Below are 19670 nucleotides of genomic sequence, written 5' to 3' on the forward strand. Positions count from 1 at the left end.
CAGGGATGATGGTAGCAGCCAGGGAGCTCACAGCTGCTTCAGCACTCACTGCACGAGTGTAACTTGCTGGCTTTGCCTTCCCAGTTGTGTAGTTCCCTCTCCAGATGTCTTGTAGGCCCCCTTTAGTGCCTAAAGGGGCTACAAGAAACCCGGAGAGGGGCTTTGGACAAGGGCCTGTAGGGACAGGCCAAGGGGAATGGCTTTAACCTGCCCGAGGGGAGACTGAGATGAGCTCTTAGGCAGAAGCTCTTGCCTGTGAGGGTGCTGAGGTGCCCAGAGAAGCTGTGGCTGCCCCGTCCCTGGATTCTGTGATTCTCCTCCTCTCTTCCTGTCATTTCACAGCCTCCTGCCTGTCCCCTGCAGCCCAGGGCAGGTGGGCTCAAGCTGCTCAGCTCCATCTGGGTGCCCCAAGCAGCCACAGGCACAGTAGGATGATGCTTCTGGCCTCAGTTCTGCTTCAACAGAAAAACAAACATTGTAAAGATGCTTTAGCAGAATATTTATTCAACGCCATAGTGAAGAGCAAAACTCAGCACAAACATAACCCCTCGGTGCCCTGCTCACTGTTACACTGAGACAAGGAGCAGACTGCACAATCTTGGGGTAGGAGGAAGGTGGAGGCTGTTCCTATGCTGTGTGACTGACCAAGTGCTCAGTGTGGAGCCTGTTCACACACAAAGGACCTTCCTGTTTCTGGAAGTCCTACGATGACAGAAAACCTGAGGACAGGGCCTACGGTTAAAGCCTTGGGCACCTGCTGGGGCACAAACGCTCCTGCTGAAGGGCACAGGAGCTGTTGCAGCCTTCGGTGTGCATGAGCACAGCGCCCACTGCCTCCAGGAGGTCTATTTACAACCTTGGCTGAGTGGCACAGACAACTGCCCCCATGCCCAGGGGAGGCCCCAGCCCTGCCCGGAACGTGGCTCCTTCTCATGCACAGCCCGGAGCCCGGGAGCAGCTCCTGCGCCCCATCCCAGCCAGGGCAAGAGCAGGAGCTTCATTTTAGACCCTCACATACAGGTGCCTGCTGCAGTGAGGAAAGCCTCAGGGGCAGATACAATCAACATGGGTCCGAGTACTGCAGCTCCACCAGCTGTGAGGGCCCCATCTCCAAACCCAGGGGGAAGCTTATTCAACTATCATGTCAGACAGAGGAGGGCCGTGGGCCCCGGGTACCCATGGGGACCTGCGGCCATCCATGGGCACCTATACCCGTTCACAGAGAGCATACCAAGAGAACCTAAAGTGCCATGACTTGGGTAGCGTGGGAGGGAGGCGACCAAGAGAGCACCAGCCATGGACACAGCTGCCCCGGGAGGGGACAGCAGAGCCCCTGGAGTGTGTTACTGATGCTAGAGCTTAGTGAAGTGCTACTGAGCAGAGGATGAGAGAAAAAGTGAGCACCACGTCACCACCAGCCTCCCCACACTCAAGTTTTTAAACTGGGGAGATCAACACGCTGTTGCCAACAGAAGGCATCAACTGGACCTGGCTGCCCCCCCAGCCCTGCTGCTCTCAAGGGCAAAGATGCCCTCAGGGAGCAGGTGCTGGCCTTGCCCAGCAGCCAGCCCAACTGCCTGCGGAGATTTGGGACAAAACCATGAACAAAACTACGTTAACGGAGTCCTGCAGTGGAGCAGCGCTGCGCCGGGCTCTGCCAAGTGCTCTGCAGGGGCAGCTCTCGTGGGGTCAGCCCCGTCCCAGGCTCAGCAGTACCAGCGCTGGGGATGCACCTCAGTCTGTTCTTGGAGACCAGAGCTCACCCAGAGCGAGCTGTGACCAAGTAGCAGCGTTTGTGAGAAGCTGTGGAGAACCCATCCTGCAATGACCAGCTCAGGCTGTGCCCCTATCCAGGAGCAGGCCCTTGGCTCTTACATTCTGTCTCTGGAGCAGATGCTCCAGGGAGGAAGCAATTCCCACTATCAGGGCCCCTCCTGTCTCAGTGGATGGGATTCAGCGCTCAGAGCTCGTCTCTTGTGCAGGGCCTTGGGCTCTGCAGGCTCCAGAGGAGGTGGCTGCAGTGAGAAGCTGCAGGTACAGGGGGACCCAGGTTCAGCTTTTCTGGTTCAAGAGCCAGGAGAAGAGCAGTTTCCTGGGCCGGGGCCTGCGGGCCTGCCGGCTGCGCAGAGCACGGGGCGAGCGCCACACCTTGATGGTGGTGTCATCGCTGGCGGTGAGGAGCAGCTCCTGCTCCACTGGGCTGAACGCCACCGAGTTGACCACGTTGTCGTGCTGCAGCTTGGCCAGGCAGATGTTGTAGTGCCGGTCCCAGATGTAGCCATGGCGATCCTCTGCCCCGCTGCAGTGCACAGGACAAATGAAGGATGTCACTGACAGCCTGCTCCCAACCCCCAGCCTCTGTCTGCAGCCCTGTCACCCACAGAACAGTTTGGGTTAGAAGGGACCTTGAAAGCTCCTCTAGTTCAAACCCCTGCCATGGACAGGGACATCTTCAACCAGATCAGGTTGCTCAGAAACACATCCAGCCTGGTCTGCAACGTCTCCAGGGATGGGGCATCCACCACCTCTCTGGGCAACCTGTGCCAGTGTTTCACCACCCTCCTTGTAAAGAATTTCTTTCCCATACACAGCCTGAATCTCCCTCTTTTAGTTTAAAACCATCACCCCTTGTCCTATCACAACAGGGCCTGCTAAAAAATCTCTCCCTATCTTTCTTACAGGCCCACCCCATCAAACACACCTTGCTACAAAGTCCCTGCTGACATCCAGGAAGATGAAGAAGCACTCCTCATTGGGTGTGTAGGCCCGGTGAGCCCGCAGCGCTCTCTTCACCTCCTTCATGGTCTTCAGGTCAAACACGTGCAGGTCGATCTCCTCAGCGATGGGGGGAGGCTGCATGGGGTCAGAGATGACGCAGTCACGGGGCCAGGCTCGGCTGTTCACGTACAGGTACCTGTGGGAGCAGAGGGGTGACCCTGCAGCTTCCTGCACTCAGGGAGCCCCAGCTGGAAATGTGCAGGTTGGTGGCACAGGGACCTAGCAGCTGCTCTGGCCCTTGGTGAGCTTGAGGCTCAGCTCACCAAAACCCAGGCTAAAACATGGGAACATGCTGCTGGAAACACACACTGCTGCCATGTTTGGAACTGGCAAGGTGGGTCCTGAGGGCTAGGCCAAGCCTCTTTAATCCATTACAACCAACTTAAGGGATAGTGGTGGATTGTGAGCAGCAGGTTGAGGGAGGGGATCCTGCCCCTCTCCTGTGCTCTGGGGAGACCCCCTCTGCAGCCCTGATCCAGCTCTGGGGCAGCAGCACAAGAGGGATGTGGAGCTGTTGGAGCGAGGCCAGAGGAGGTCATGGAGATGCTGCGAGGGCTGGAGCAGCTCTGCTCTGGAGCCAGGCTGAGAGAGCTGGGCTGGGGCAGCCTGGACAAGAGAAGGCTCCTGAAGGGGAGACCTGAGAGCAGCTCCAGTGCCTAAAGGGGCTGCAGGAAAGCTGGAGAGGGGCTTGGGACAAGGGCCTGTAGGGACAGGCCAAGGGGAATGGCTTGAACCTGTCTGAGGGGAGACTGAGATGAGCTCTTAGGCAGAAGCCCTTCCCTGTGAGGGTGCTGAGGCGCTGGCACAGGGTGCCCAGAGAAGCTGTGGCTGCCTCATCCCTGGCAGTGTTCAAGGCCAGGCTGGACACAGGGGCTTGGAGCAAGCTGCTCCGGTAGAAGGGGTCCCTGTCCGTGGCAGGGGTTGGAGCTGGAGGAGCTTTAAGGTCCTTTCCAACACAAACCAGGCTGGGATTGATCTGCCTCGGGAACAAGACAGTGTGCAAGCCGTTTCTTCACTCTTACAAAGCTCCCTGCTTGACCCTATCCTGACTCAGGCTCAGCAGTGCAGAGGAGGAAAGCAATATTGCTGAGGCGGGAACACAGGACATCAGGACAGAAACTGGATGTGAACAAGCAGAGCTGCCCTTTCAGGCACCCACTACAGTAATTTCTTCTCCTGGTCACTCCACAAAGCCCCTAAGCAGCTGCTGCCCGCCCCTGCAGGTCCCGAAGCCAGCACTGAGGCCAGCACTACCACACTCACCTGTGATCAGGAGAGAGGCCCATGCCAATGATGTGCCCATGGATGTCGATGACGTGATCCAGTGAGTCAAAGAACTCATCCGAGCGCCTCTCCTCCCCGAGCACAGGCCCAGCAGTCGTCATCTGATGGGGCAGGATCCTTTTAATCCCTTGGTGACAGAAAGCAGAATCAGGCCAATCTGCAGGCTGCTGCCTGCAGACAGCAGAGGTGGTAGAGGTCCCCAGGCTTCAAGAAGGGACTTCCCTTACTGCTGCTAAAAGAGAACTGGCTCACTGGTGGAGAACCAGACAGGGGCTGCTGTCCCTGCCAGGCTCCTTCGAGTTCTCGCAAGTGATACTTTCAGCCAGGACACTGCCCAGGCACAGGCACCAGGAGGGGCATGGAGCTGTTGGATAGAGGCCAAAGGAGGACATGGAGATGCTGCCAGGGCTGGAGCAGCTCTGCTCTGGAGCCAGGATGAGAGAGCTGGGCTGGGGCAGCCTGGACAAGAGAAGGCTCCTGAAGGGGAGACCTGAGAGCAGCTCCAGTGCCTAAAGGGGCTGCAGGAAACCTGGAGAGGGGCTTGGGACAAGGGCCTGTAGGGACAGGCCAAGGGGAATGGCTTGAACCTGACAGAACAGGGGAGACTGAGATGAGCTCTTAGGCAGAAGCTCTTCCCTGTGAGGGTGCTGAGGTGCTGGCACAGGGTGCCCAGAGAAGCTGTGACTGCCCCATCCCTGGCAGTGCTCAAGGCCAGGTTGGACACAGGGGCTTAGAGCAAGCTGCTCCAGTGGAAGGGGTCCCTGCCTGTGGCAGGGGTTGGAGCTGGATGATCTTAAGGTCCCTTCCAATTCAAACCAGGCTGGGATTCTATGATTCTCCACAGGCAAGAAGATGCCCAGTGCCCAGCTGGCACAGACACTCATCGCTCCAAGTCCATCCTCCACCACACTCTGAAGCAAGGCTTCTTGACTAAAGGAGACACATGTTATGGGTCAAGCTCTGTCACCTGCCATCTCTAGAAGTCCCAACACAAACGATCCACAACAGCTTCTTGAAGGAATCCTATGAGCTTCAGCATGGGCTCACATGGGCTTCACCCTCAGCAGGTCCAAGTGGAGCTGGATGATGGCCTATCCTATCCTACTGCCCTTCTAAAGGAATCACTGCCAAACACCTTGAATTTCAGCCCTCTCCCACAGATCAACATGACTGGGGTGACACCACAATGCACCTCAAGTCCAAGGTCCTGCACAGCATCGCTGCATCTGAAAGTGGGCTGTCCAGGACACTCATTCTCCGATCCAGCTGGCAGTGCTCACCAGCATTTCACTCCCATTTCCACAGCACTGCACTCCCAGTTCCAACCTCGGCTATGTGTCCCCTCTGCACAAGCCAACAGAAGAGGAGGCTGTGCCCGTGACTCAGACCTGCCACAAGCAATAGGGAGACAGGAGCTCCAAGGCAACTCCTGCAGAAGCACTTGTGTGCTACAGATCAGACCAGAGAGCGCTGCTGCCCAGCAGCTCCAGCAGCAGCAGGGCGAGAGGCAAGCACAACAGAGCTCTTTTAAAGTACTGGCTCCTTGGGGCAGACACCAGATGCACAAGGGCTGGTTCCATGCACAAACTGATGGGTGAACATAACATCTTGCAGTGACTCATGGCTGGAGAGCAGCAGAGCCATGGCTCATCCCCCCCAGGAGCCAGTCGGTGCTGCCAGCACTGGCCACCAGCCAGGGAGTTCCTGGAGGCAGTTCAAAGGCACCAGAGCCCACAGCCCTGGGGGCTCTGCTGGAGGTCAGTGGATGCAGATATGGGGCTGGGTGCAGGGCTGAGCTGCCACCCACCACGCAGGGCAAGGTCCACCACATCCAGCTGAAGACCTGGTGGTGGGGAGGAGCACGGGGCAGAGCCACACTCAGTCCGGTCACATTCCCAACTTAGATGTACAAAGACCAAGTGACTCTTCTCCAAGCTGGCCTCAGCTTTGGAAACTGCCTCTCCCTGGGCTGTGCTGGTGCAGGACCAAGTAACAGGAAGGTCAGAAGAGTCTGCAGCAGTGAGGCTGTAATTGTGCAAGCAGCAAAAGGAACTGAAACTGTCAGGCTTTATAGAAGAGTCTTCTTGCCTGAAAGCAGCAATCCCTGCCCCCCCCCCCCTTCTACTGATCTGTCTAGTCCTTTCCACTGAACCTCTCTGCTAGCTTTAGGGGCTTTTGGAGAAACAGCTGGACTACCTGCTTCTGCTCACCACTGTACCTACTTCCCATAAATTCAGGCTCTGCGAGTCCCAGTGCCTTGACAAGAGAGCACTGGATGAACAAGGTCACCAGCAGTGCCATTGTCTGGCATGTGCTGGAGATACAGCCCCTTGTACCCTATGGAACAGAGAGGCCGAGCACCACAAACTGCCTGGCACCAGCTTCCCATGGGAACACCCACTGGGGCAGCTGCAAAACAAACCAGGGGTGCCCCAAAAGGCCAAATGGTGGTGGGTTACCACACAGTGGGCAGGAGGTGAGGCAGGCTAGGCTCAGAGCAGGCAGAGCACCATCTCCCAGAGCTGAGTGGCACTGTGCAAACAACACGTGAGCTCCAAGCTGCTCAAACTAGCCCTACCCTGATGCCCTCTGCACCTGCACATGAGAACATGACTGAGGCCCTTCCACACACTCCCATCAGAACAATCACAACCCTTCACATCCACACATGGTGCGTGACCCATGGCTGATGTCCTGAAGTCCTTCTTGATCTTCTACTCAGCCCTCACCATGACTTTATTGTTTGGCCACACGTCTGGTAACAACAAAACCCTCAGGCAAGCACTTGCAAGGTGGAACCCCCTTCAGTGACTGGGGGCACCTCAAAAGCCTCCTGTATCGAGATCCCAATGGCCTCAACAAAGCTGCAACTCACTTGCCACAAACAGGCAGCAAAAAAAAAAACCAGATCTTTTCCAGATTCAAATTCAGCCCATGCCCCAAGGGCAGCTGGTGTGCCCTGGGCTCAGACCTCAACCTTACCTATCTGGTGTGGGGAGTAGGTGAGGCATCCTGTGGTGAAAATTAAGTACTTTGTCTTGCTGTTGCTGTCTGTGGAGAGCAGGTTCAGCTCAGGGGGTTTAGTTCTGTTGCGTACGAACAGCTCAGCCACCTTTGTCTCGAGCTCTGTGTCGGTCATGGCAGGCCTCACCCGGCCCTCCATGATATCATCAAAGAGCTGCTGCAGCCCATCCTCTGCTGGCACACCCACGTCATCCAGCAATTCCTGTACTGCTGGCTCCGGAGCTTGCTTGGGCTTGGCCTCCTCTTCCTCGCTGTCACTGCCAAGATCAAAGACGGGGCAGGTGGAGGTGGAGGCAGCGAGCTGCTCCTCATAGTCCAGGAGCAGGTCTGGGGAATCGTAGCGGCTGCAGTCAGCCACCATCACCGTCCGGATAGTGCTGGCGTTCAGGTTCTGGATTTTGAACAGTCTCTTCACTACATTCACATTCTCGGACTCTATCCCCTGCAAGCAGAAGGAAAAAGTAATCAGGAACCATCTTGGGTCCCTCCTAAAGCTCAAACCAAGAGCAACCTGCTGAACCTGTGAGTTGGCACAGCAACACCAGCCACACACCGACATCTCTGCACTGCTACATGGAGCAGGGACCATGAGAACTGGCCCCAAGGCTGGCCAGCTCTGTGGCACTTCTTCCTATCCTGGAGGTGGGCACACTGAGACACAAAACTCCTGCAGGCTGGAGGTGGGAAACAGATGCTGAGCAGCCATGCTGCCACCTGCAGCTGAGGCTATCAGCTGGTGCTGCTTGAGGTGTAAGAAGAATTCCAGGACAGGCCTCTAAAACACAAGCGCAGCACAAAGTACCATTCTCTGGCCTACAAGCAGCAGAGGCAGGAAACCTCCATGTTCTGCAGTTCACCCGTGCAGAACCACCCTGGTTATCTGCTCCCAGATACAAGCAGCAGGTCTTTTCCTACCCGACTGCCCTGGCATTCTGCAGCCGCGATTCAACACCCCTGGACACCGTGGGCAAGGTGCTTCCTCACTTCATGGGGATGGAAGAGTTAGTGCTGTAGTATCAGAGCGAAACAGATGTGGTTATGGGAAGGATCTCTGCATGGATTTCACACAGGGCCAGCATCAACTGTTCATGTTAAAAACCACAAACAGTGGGATAAGCAGCTGTGACACTGAGATGAAAAACATGGAAGAAGAACACGCCTGAGCAGGAAAAATGCCAGAGAATGGACAAGCAGCAAACAAGCAGTGTAAGGGCAGCTCACACTGATCTCCAGGTTTCATCACAGCACCAGAGCCAGCACCTGGCCTGCAAAACCCTCAGCAACAACAGGCAGGGATGAGCTTAGGCTCTCAGCTGCCTCTGGCTCTCAGAAATAACACACTGAGCTGCCAAGTAGGAGAATGGCCACTGATCGGGTACATGCCAGGCTCCAGCTCTCCCAAGCCCAGCTTCATGTTAGCAAGGACCTCACCAACCCTTCTGTGCTCCAGCCACTCTCCTGTTGAGCAACAAATGCTCTAAGGCACTGCAGTCAAGTTCGCATCCCAATTAATGGGACAAGAGTTAATGGGATGTGAAAGTAGAGTTAGAATATTGTAATGGGTACCACAACACCTAGTGTGGAGAAGCCTCACACAAGGGTTGCCTTAAGCTCAGGATCCTGAGGGCAACTCAGAGAAGACAAACAGGGAGTACAGGAGGATTGGGCCATTCCTTCCCACTTGCACTTCCTCTGCAGCTTTTCCTCCCCCAGGAGCCAGCAGGAAGCTGCACTGCCTGTGAAGCTGGAACAAAGGCACCTCACCTGGAAAGCGTTGTTCAGCCACAGCACAGAGCAGGAGGTTATACGCCCAATCCGGTGCAGATTGCCAGAGATCAAGTTGGTTTCATTCAACCAGCAGCCAAACACATCGTAGGGCTTATTCCTCACCCTGGAAAGCAGTGTGAAGTTCTCTGCAAGGGAGGGGAAACACGAGCATGAGGAGATGGCTCCTGGCCCTAGAGAGACTGTGTCAGAAGACATGGGAGATGGATTCAAGCCTCCCCAGAAGAGGCTCTGATGCAGCACCTCCACTGCCAGCTGAGTAGATGCTGCACAATCACCATCCAGCTTCCAGTCATTCCTATGAAGATAGATATTTCTCTCTCCCACAGCAGTGTGTGAGGAGAGCAAGCACAAGGGAAACCAGAGTAAAAGGGCAGCCAGAGGAAAGAGCAATTTAATCTCAGAACCCTTCTCCAAGCATGGCTCAAAGCAGACACCCCAATTACAAGAACAAGTCAAACATGTACAGAACATCTTCACTCCCACCCCTGGGGCTCAGGGCCTTACTGAGCCGGACATATGTGCATTTAGGAGCACCCCTCAATTTCTGGCACACTGAGGTGGTGAGAGACAACACAGCTGGGATCTGGGAGCTTCACAGAACTGTAGCAGAAGAGATGAAGCAAACCCAGATGAATGAGCCTCAGAAAGCCCAGGGTGGGACTAGCACCACTTGAGTCAGAAATGGTGGTTCAAAGACAACAGGTTATGTGGGTAACTCTTGCTTTGCCCAGACTGTCACTTAGAGCTGAAGTGAGAATAAACATATGCCACACTACTCTTAGGTGATGATGTGGTCACACCATGTCAGAGCTGAGGGTATCCATAAGGTTTACCCTATGAAACTGTGATGTGGAACCCTCTGCACAGATGGTAGAAAGCAGGACAAGCAGAGGTCAAGGCCACTACACACCACAAGAGGAAGAGAACCCCAGCACCCACCGCTTTAGACTTCCCAGGCACCCCAGTGAGGGAGAGGGTGACATTTACCCATGCTGATTACAGCAATCTCTCCTGAGGAGGAGTTATGAGGCCCCACAAAGACACCGGACACCAGGAGAAGCGAGTCGTCAGAATTGAACTGGGAGAACTGTGTGTAGCTCCAGTTGTATGGCCTCATGTTGGAGCTGTGCTGCAGGGAGATGTCCAGCTCATTGCTCCAGATCTATAAACAGATGGACAGACAGACAGGAAGTTGCTGAGAAGCCCGAGTGTGGCTCCACTTTATCTGTTCTGCCAGCACTCATCAGGCCAAGAAAAAAGCCAGCATCAAAGACCCCATTTAACTGCCTCCCGGTCCTGACTTCCCTGTCCATTCCCCTGACAGAAAATGGTCAGCAGCTCTGGAGAAAGTTCAGTACAGGATTGCTCCCCCAGCCAGTAGAGTGAATGGCACTGTCACAGCTGGATTTTTCAGCATGTTCAGAGAGATTTCTCCCAAGACAACCCTCAAGCAAGACATCTGGATCATTATCTCCACACTCTTTATGAGACCCACAACACAACAGGGGACTGGTTTCCACCTAGGAAGCAGCCTGAGCCAGGCAGGTGCCTTGGCCACCCTCACATGGACCAGAGCTGGAATCCACAGCCCTCAAGGCTACATTTGCAAGAGCCATTAGTTCTGTGGTTTGGAGAACAACTCAGCATTGCAGGAAGAGGCCTAAGTCCAGGGACACCCAGTCAAACCTCTCCTCTCCAGACTTCCTAAAGGCTGCTCTTGTGGCTGAGCCCCACTAAATCAAAGCTGGAAGGGTTGTGCAAGGGGAAGGCTGACACTTTACCTTGACAGTACAGTCTTTGGAGCATGACGCAAACAAACAGCCAGAATGGGAAAAGCTGAGGTGCAAAACCTGGTCATTGTGCTCCTTCAGGGCCTGCACTTCCACACAGGGGATAGTATCGTAGAGCCTCTGGAACTCATCATACCAGGAGACAGCAGCTGTAACACATGAGCAGGCACATGGCACAGGAATGAAAGTGGAGGGAAGCAACACAGCATTCACAGTCCTGACTGTGACTTGCATACCTGAACCCCCCTGTGTATTGAGTGCACCCCCAAAGCATGAGCAGCAGCTCAGGGAGGGGATCCTGCCCCTCTGTTACACTGTGGGGAGAAACCTCCTGCAGCCCTGATCCAGCTCTGGGGCAGCAGCACAAGAGGGACGTGGAGCTGTTGGAGTGAGGCCAGAGGAGGTCATGGAGATGCTGCCAGGGCTGGAGCAGCTCTGCTCTGGAGCCAGGCTGAGAGAGCTGGGCTGGGGCAGCCTGGACAAGAGAAGGCTCCTGAAGGGGAGACCTGAGAGCAGCTCCAGTGCCTAAAGGGGCTGCAGGAAAGCTGGAGAGGGGCTTGGGACAAGGGCCTGTAGGGACAGGCCAAGGGGAATGGCTTGAACCTGCCCGAGGGGAGACTGAGATGAGCTCTTAGGCAGAAGCCCTTCCCTGTGAGGGTGCTGAGGTGCTGGCACAGGGTGCCCAGAGAAGCTGTGGCTGCCTCATCCCTGGCAGTGTTCAAGGCCAGGTTGGACACAGGGACATGGAGCAAGCTGCTCCGGTGGAAGGTGTCCCTGCCTACTCTGCTGATGGGGCAGCATCATCCCCACAGCTCCAGCCGAGTTTTTAAGGGGCTTGAACAGCTTTCTCTGGAGCTTTCCGACTCCCCCTCACACACAGAAAAAATCAGTTTCTTGCAGTGAACAGACACCTCTGGACCATGTCACTGCTCTATCAACCCCTGCAAGAAACACCGGAGCAGAGCTATGGAACAAAATACTTGCTCAGGCACAACAGCATCAGAGCTGCAGATGTGCTCCAGCACAGTGCAAACAAATCCATCATGTGATGAGAGAGAAGCCCAATACCTCAGGGTACTGGGCTCCACTCTGCTTATCTTTATCTTGTCTAACACAGAGTTAAGAAAGTTCCAGAAAGGGTATGGGACCAGGAAAACAACATCTCCATGAGATAAAGAGACTAGAGAAAAAAGAGGAAGAGTGGGAGCTGGATCCAGGCTGCCAGGACAGAGCAGGAGCGCTGCAGCAAAGCCTGGAGCACTCTCACAGAAGTCACACTGACAGCCAATAAAGAGACAAATAAAGAGGACTTTCAATCAAGTGCCCCTTAAGGCAGCCTAGAGACCTCTTGCAGCAGCAAATCTCAAGGAAACAAAGAGTATTAGACACATACATGGATAAGGGCCAACTTTCCTGGTTACACTGAACAGGACTGAGGGATTTTGGAACTCACTGCAGCCCAGGAGGCACCTACTCTTGCAGACAGGGAGCTGCTCATTGCCAGGACACCCTCCACTGCTCACTAACCTATGAAGCTCTTGGTCCCAGCCCATCCGGCCGCAAAGCAGCCTCGACAGATCCCATGTGGCCAAGGAACCCCAACATCCCCTGTTACAAGGCCCACTGGATTCCACAGAGCTACCTAGGGCAGGCAGACCTAGGGCTTTTCCCCAGGCTCCTGCTTCAGCCCATGTCTGCCTTGCAGCCACCCCCTGCCCCATGGGGGCTCTCACAACTTCAGAAGCACAGCCTGGGAGGTGTCCAAATACGTTACTGAGATCCACCAGCTGCACAATCCCAATGAGTGCTGAATAACAATGCTAGCAGCTTCCTAACTCTCTCAAGGAGGCTGGAAGTGAATGAGCCTGGCTAAAGAGCCTCAGTAAAACCCAAAGGAATGTCCTCAACTCTATGGAGTTCCCAGGGTCTGCACATGTGAAATCACAAAGCCACATCTGACAGTCCTCCTGTCTTCATGTTCCTTGCTGCAAGGAGATGGGCTCTTGCTGCTTGATCCTTGGAGTTTCCTCCCATCCTCCTGTAGCAACTGCAGCTCAAGATCAAGAACTCAACTCCCCCTGCCTTGGCCAATGCTAGGGGCCCCATGAGCACCCTGGGGGCTGAGGACAGAACACATCCCTCCCGGACTTCTGCAGCACACTGGGAATGTGCTTTTTGGACTTCAGGAGAGACTCACTGTGACAGCAAAGGCTCCTGTCGGCAGGTCCCCAAAGCCTGTCTGCTGGTGTGACAGTGCTGGGTTACCCTTCCAGACTGCACAAACTGCTCCCAGCTCCTGACACTCAACTTGGAAGTGACCCATGATCGTGTGCTGGTCACCACCGACTGCGACAGCTCTACTGAAGGAAGGCCCGACCAGGCTCAGATGATGCTGTTAATGGGTCATTTTCCTACTGGGAGCTGAGGCCAAGATCAAGATCAAGTCCAACCTGCCCTTGCAAAGTGGGTCAGCTGCTGCCTTAGTACTTGCTGTACAATTAAAGGGCTGTGCACCCACCTCCCTCCTCACGGAGCAGGCACAGATCTGCCTTCAGAGCCTGCATCTTATGGAAATAGTCTGACGTGTTAATGTGCACTTGCAGCTCTTCCTGGTCTGGATGAGAGGGGCAGAGCCTGGAGCAGGCACTTGGTGTGAGGTCCCGCTCAGGAGAAGCCAGCAGCAACTATCACCGAGCCAGGTGGGCTGTGCTGGGCTTGCATGCCACGACTCGGTGAGTTCCTGCCATCTCCCTCAGAAACTACCACAGAGCTCCTGCCTCGAGACCACCCAGAAACCACCTTGCTGGGAAAAGAAAGCTGAAGTATTTTCAATCATCTGATTCCCTTTTCTGAAGGGTTTGGGTACTTCCACAGCCCTTCACGTGCACCTCACCACCCAGCCGTATAGACTGCTAATGTGACACGGTTCAAGGGCTCATCACCCACAGCACCAAAGGACAATGGGTTGAGCAGCAGAGAGGGAGAGAACTTTCCCCTCCTGGCTCACGACATGAGTTCAGGCTCCCATCACACGGGTACCACATCTCGCAGAGCCACTGGAGGCCCCGGCGCCGGGCACCTCCCGGCAGCTCCAAGGAGGGCAACCCCACCAGCCCTGTCCCCCCGCGGCCGCGCACCTGGGTGCCGGGGCACCTCTCGGGAGATGCGGTAGTAGCGGTAGAAGAGTTCCTTCCACAGGAACTCGTCGCGGGCCACAGCGTGCCACTGCTGGCAGACCAGCCCCACCGAGAGCACGTCTACATGGTCCAGGTAGAGGAAGATCTCGTAGAGGACGCTGTCAGGGAGGAGAGGGCCGCCGCCCGCGTCCATCGTGGCATTCTGCCGCCGCGCCTGCAAACGAACGGGCCTGAGACCCTGCCCGGCCACAGCCCCGCACCGAGCACCCCCGGGCTCCCTGCCACCCCTCGGCGGCCCCGCTGGCCCCGCCCACCCCCCTCAGCACTTCCGCCGCCCCACCCCGCACTTCCGGCCCGCCCTCCAATCACCGCTCCGCTCTCTGCCGCAAGGCCGGAGAGATCGAGCGCAGAGCCCCCAACAGAGCGCTAGGCCCCGCTAGCCGAACGTGGCAAGCTCGTTCCCAATTGCCCGCCCCTACAGCGACCAGACCCCACCCTCCCGGCAGGCCACGCCCCTTCTGTAGACCACGCCCCCCGACTCCTCCCCATCACATCAGGCCCCTCCCACGCCGGGGTCCAGGTCCCTGTGTCCCCGGGGTCGATTTGGGCACCTCTTGCTCCATCCAGTCCCGGCCCCCCCGCACCCCTGCGGCACAGCCCGGCCCTGCCCGCAGCCCCGCGGGCCCGGCTCCAGCTCCCGGCTTCCCTCGGGGCCCTCCTGCCCTCGCCGCTTTCAGCCCCTTACCTCCAAGCCCCGCTCCGCTCACCAGCACCATGCTGTCCCGGGCCGCGCTCCTGCTCCTCGCCCTGCTCCTCGCCGCCCCGCCGGGGCTGGGGCAGGGCCCGAGGCGGCGGCCGCCCCCTCCCCAGAGCCTGCTGGAGAAGGTAGCGGTCCCGGCGGAGCTCAGACTGCCCGAGGTGAGGGACCGTGCCAGGGCGGTCCTCTGGGGCTGGAGCTCAGCTCGTTCCTCTGTGGGTCCCCTTCGAGGTCCAGCTCTGCAGCGTCACCCTCCAGACCTGCCCTTGCAGGCTGAGCCTGGGCTGAGCCCCCCGGTGCGTTTCCTGCCCCGAGACAGGGGCCGCAGGAGCCCAGCTCGGCCCTGAGCTCTGCCCTGGAGGCAGGTCCCGGCCCAGCGGCTGCTGCCCCGCTAGACCCCGGCTCCTCAGCCCCGGGGCCAGTGCAGCCAGTGCTGGTGCTGAGTCTGGCAGTGCTCGGTGCCCCTCGAGCACCCTTCCCCTGTGCCACCCCCCGCAGCCTCTGTGCACTCCGGGCTCCGCTCTGTTCTTTCCAACCACAGAGGAGGGTGCTTGGGGGAGTTGGTGCTGAGGGCAGTGGGGTGGTGGCACCCAGGGCAGTGGTGTGTCCCTCGGTGCCAGCCGGTCCCATGCAGCTGGCAGGGAGGTGGTTCCTGGTTGGCATGGCCTCCCGCTGCAGCTTCCTGGCTGAGCACAGCCACCGGCTGGAGGCCACAGCAGTGACGGTGACCACTGGTGATGGGCAGAGCCTGGACATCAGCACCTTCAGGAAGCTGTGAGTGAAACTGTGCACCAGGGCCACAGGCAGGGGCTGGGATGAGGGATGATGGATGGGACAGGGACACTGCAGGCAGGTCAGAGCAGGACCAGTGCCCCAGCCAGGCTCCAAGGAGGAGAGAGCTGGCCCAGAGCAAAGTGATCTCCTGTGGGATGCTTTGTGCTAGAAGCTGGGGCCATGGTGGGCTGGAACCCGGCCACCAGCATGGGGTGGGATTGGGCTCACCAGCCTGGGTCGTGTGGGGGTGGCCAGGCTCTCAGAAACTGAGGCTCTGGGATGAGAAACCCTGCCCAGTGTGTGCCCTGGCAAGGAGGGTGGGCAGGAGCCTGGGCAGGGTCCTCCCCAGGCTGTGCCAACAACCTCCTTCTCTCCTCAAACAGGGATGGGATATGCTGGGAGATCAGGCAGCGCTACCTCCCTGCCCAGGCGCATGGACACTTCCTCCTGAAGGGTGAGGGAGGCTGGGCTGGGGAGGAGCAGGGACCATGGAGCTGGAGCCCCCACTCCTGCTCTCGACAGGGATTTGGGACTGGCGTCCGGCCTCCCAGTGTCTCAACTGTAGGATCTCAGAGTGTCCCAGTTCCAGGTCCATCACAGACAGCACCATGAGCTTGTGCCTACTCATAGGGAACAGCATCCTATGGGGCTGGCCTCAATTTTCACCCCTCGTACACCTCCCCTGTGGTGAAACAAGGCCCCTGGATGGTGCTGGGGCTAACCAGGATTAACTGGGACTAAGAAGGGCTATTTCCTGTCTTTCCCAGGCCGTGGCCATGGCAGCAAGGTGGACATGGTGGTGGGGGAGACAGACCACAGCAGTTATGCCATCCTCTATTACCAGAAGGGCCGGAACATCTCAGTCAAACTCTATGGTGGGTCAGTGTTCTGGGGCTTGTGGCACATGAAGGACAGGGGTGGCAGAAAGGTGGGAAACCCGGGCTGGGACCAGGAGCTGCCTGTGGGAGCCCTGGAGCACCCGGACACAGGAATGGCTGTCCCCAGGGCCCCTGGTCCCAGATGGGCAGTTGTCCCCAGATGATGCTGGAGGGGAGACAGGGGGGAACCAATAACCCTTCTCTGGTCCCAAGCCTTGCCAGAGGGGCAGGGTGGGCTTTGGGGCAGGGACAGGCAGGGCTTGAGGCCACCGATGGCATCTCCTTGTGTAGGACGGAGCAGCCAGGTCAGCGATGCTGTCATAGACAAATTTGAGCAGCGTTTGAGGGCTGTGGGCCTGAGCGAAGATGTGACCTACTACTTCCCTACGTACGGTGGGTGGCACATAGTCCCCTGGGACCTGGGAGCACCAACATCCAGAGACCAGCACCAGGGGCTGGGCAGCGTTGGGAGGAGAGGCTCATCCACATCGGTTTGAAGAGCTTGTGGCCCCGTGTCACCCACAGCAGGGCCACAGCTGGGATCTGTCCCAGTGCCAGAGGTGCAGGGACTGGGCTGTGCCCCGCAGTGTCTCTGGATGCAGGGCTGGGGCCAGGCAAGGTGATCCCCTGGGCTGTGTCTCTTACAGGGTTCTGTGACTCCACAGATGAATTTCACGTCCTCGATGGTGAGTTGTGGGGTCCAGGCGATGCACTGGGTCCCCCCATGGGCCAGGCCTGGCCCCACATAGGGCAGCACATGGGTTCTCCTGCCCTGGCTGGGAGCTGGGCACAGAGGGTTCAGACCCTCACCACACCCATGTGGTCCTGCTGGGGGACCCCAAGACAGGCAAGAAGGTGGCAGACCAGCAGCCAAGATGGGCATCAGGTGCATGCTGGCAAAACAAAGTCCTGTTCACTCCCCACATGGGTCAGGCAGGTTTAGTGGGATTTTAGTGGTGTTTCCAGGGGTGAGGGTTGGTCTGGGACAGGGACACCCCTGGGTGAGGGTTGGGGTCCCCAAGGACAGCTCCATCAGTTGTCACTGGTGCTTGGGGGTGGGTCTCCAGCCCTTGTGCTGGGCTTGGACATCTCCCTAGCCCCTCAGCACTTCCCTTTCCCTTCCAGAAACAAAGCTGTAGATGCAGATGGTGTTGCCAGGAGGTCCTCAGTGCTCAGCCTTCACCTCATCCAGCTGCCCATGGCCACACAGGACTGAGCTCAGGCTTGGTCAGACCCTATTGCTGCTCCTGGGGCTCCCCATCTCCTCCAGCGGCATTGGCAGCCATGTGGGTCCTTGTTCTGCCCCTGCCAGGTTTGTGTCACACTGTGTTCTGCATCCTTGTGCCTGCAGCAGCAATGACACCCCAATAAATGCCTCTGAGAAGAGTCTGTGTCCAGGCAAGTCACCCCTTGGTGTGCCCCAGCAAGGCCATGGCTGCCTCCACAGTGGGGCTGCCAGTGCTCCCAGTTGGGAAGTGTGGCTGGAGGGATCCGTGCAGCCCCATCCATGCAGCCCCGTCCCAGCCATGGGACAGTGAGGAGGAATCGTGGCAGTTCCTGGTTAACCCTGAGTGAGGGAAAGCCCCGTGCTGGTGCCGTGGGGCTGGGGGTGCTGGGGACTGGCACAGGATCTACCTTCCCCTGGGGCAAGCCAGCAGTTTCCTCAGGCACCCCAGAGGAGGGATCCTGCTTCTCATTCACAAGCCTTCTGGGCAGTGAAACTCTGCATTCCCTGCCCCAACCTTGTGGAATGTGTTCACTGTAGAGCTGCTGCCTGCACCAGATCCTGCCTGTGAGTGCTTCCCAGCGCCTGCCAACACTGCCTACATCTTCCCTTCCCCCCTCCCCCCAGCGGGGCAGGGGTGTACTTTTCACGCTCAGAGCCAGCTGCAGGGGCTGTGGGGGCTTGGATTAGGTGAGCAACCAGGGCAGAGGAGCCCTTACAGGACCCATCTGCCCCATGTGTTGAGTCCGACCAAGGCTGTCCTGCCACATGCTTGGGCTGGGGTGTTCTGGTGCTGATTCCCCACTGCAGGCAGAGGATGGGATGAGATGGGGCCAGGCAGGGCCCGGTCACGCTGCAACCCAGGGGCCGGGGTTTCGCAATGGCAGCGATACCGGTAACACATGTTGTTTATCAAGGGTTTATGTAAGGCTCTGCACGTGACTCGCCCCACGCCAGCCCCTGGCCCACGTGCGGGGCAGCTGTGCCCATGAACCCCCCCCCCCCCCCGGCAGAGCAGGGGCTGCAGGGCTGGGTCAGTCTCTGCTCTACACCCCACAAGCGGCTGCAATGGGAGGTGGGGGGAGGGCTGCCCTCCACCCTGGGGAGCTGGCTTGGACCCCAGGACCTCCCAGTGCACTCATCTGGATGAACCCGTTTCTGGGGTGCCAACCCCCAGGTTTTGCCTGAGTGTCTGTATCCAGGCACTGCAGTGATCCCTCAGCCCTGCCTCATGACAGTGCTCCCCTGTGTCGCCAAGGTCCCGAGCTTGCACCCAGCTTTGCCACCCAACTCCTTGGCCAGCCTGAGCTTTACCAACCCTGGGAGATGTCTGGAAAGGGGGCTGGGGAACCCCGGGAACTGGAGGGCTTCGTGTGCACAGGGCTACAGTGCACCCATGGGTGCTCCATGCCTCTGGTGCACAATGGAGAGAGCCCTTCCTGGCACTCTGCACCCCGAGGGGGAGCTTGGGCAGGGGCTGAGCCCCCAACCCAGCGTGTGGGGAGGCCCCAGCCGGGCTCTCGTGATGCTCAGTCCTGCCTGGCTCAGCTTTTGTTTTGTTTTAATAAATCCATGGAGCCGGGGCTGAGCTGGGCGCAGCTGGGTGCGGGGAAGGGAATGTGCTGGGACAGGGGGGCCTGCCCGCGGAGGAACAGCCGCTGTGAAAACACAACATGCTTCTTATGTAAAGCTTTGCCTTGGCAGGGCTGAGCCAAGGGCTGATGCTCGTCCCAGCATGGCCAGCCCTGCCTAGACTGTGCCAGACCCATAGCAGCTGCTGAAAACCCGTGCTCATCCCCTGCCTTCACCCTACAGGTGCTCTGTGTATGCCCTCATTAAAAGGGAGGACAGTTCAGTGTCTGCTGGTGGCCACAAACCGAGGGGGAGGGTATCTAGCAGCCCCTCTTGGGTGGCATGGCTGGGCTGAAGCACTTCTGGTCCCTTGCTGTGTGCTGGTCCCCAGGGGGCTGGGCACCGTCTCCCCCCAGCACCCCCAGCTCACCATCGACATGGACTGGGGTTGCACAGTGGTGGGCTGAACCCTGATACGGCTGAGATGCTTCCATGGATGATGCAGGGACGTGGAGCAGGGCAGGGCAGGGGATCCTGGAGAAACACCCTGAGGTGTCAAGTTCCGAGTGGCGATGTGAGCATTTGACGTTCCCACACCTCGCTCAGGCCCCTCTCTCAGTGAACCCACGCTGCAGCGGTGGGCGCAGCCAGCAAGCCCTGGCC

General features: G+C 57.9%; 2 protein-coding genes across 4 annotated transcripts; one reads left to right on the forward strand and one right to left on the reverse strand.

The window, feature by feature from the left end:
• Positions 1 to 475: 475 nt before the first annotated feature.
• On the reverse strand, positions 476 to 14095 carry FBXW5 (F-box and WD repeat domain containing 5). Its single transcript, XM_034067323.1, has 8 exons — positions 13802 to 14095; positions 10656 to 10813; positions 9862 to 10036; positions 8851 to 8999; positions 7045 to 7528; positions 4042 to 4189; positions 2702 to 2914; positions 476 to 2299 (listed from the first exon to the last, which is right to left on the reverse strand). The coding sequence occupies exons 1-8, from the start codon at positions 13992 to 13994 to the stop codon at positions 2053 to 2055; spliced, it is 1767 nt and encodes a 588-aa protein (XP_033923214.1). The 5' UTR covers positions 13995 to 14095; the 3' UTR covers positions 476 to 2052.
• Positions 14096 to 15127: 1032 nt separating this feature from the next.
• On the forward strand, positions 15128 to 17524 carry C8G (complement C8 gamma chain). 3 transcript variants are annotated; one of them, XM_034067326.1, is made up of 6 exons: positions 15128 to 15332; positions 15716 to 15786; positions 16100 to 16207; positions 16502 to 16603; positions 16858 to 16896; positions 17336 to 17524. In XM_034067326.1, the coding sequence occupies exons 1-6, from the start codon at positions 15187 to 15189 to the stop codon at positions 17347 to 17349; spliced, it is 480 nt and encodes a 159-aa protein (XP_033923217.1). In that variant the 5' UTR covers positions 15128 to 15186; the 3' UTR covers positions 17350 to 17524. The 3 variants fall into 3 exon arrangements, with proteins under 3 accessions (XP_033923217.1, XP_033923215.1, XP_033923216.1); XM_034067324.1 differs by having other exon boundaries at positions 16858 to 17524; XM_034067325.1 differs by lacking the exon at positions 15716 to 15786 and having other exon boundaries at positions 15255 to 15332; positions 16858 to 17524.
• The last annotated feature ends 2146 nt before the right edge of the window (positions 17525 to 19670 follow it).

This window comes from Melopsittacus undulatus, chromosome 11 (assembly GCF_012275295.1).
Source record: "Melopsittacus undulatus isolate bMelUnd1 chromosome 11, bMelUnd1.mat.Z, whole genome shotgun sequence".
Classification (NCBI taxonomy): Eukaryota; Metazoa; Chordata; class Aves; order Psittaciformes; family Psittaculidae; genus Melopsittacus; species Melopsittacus undulatus.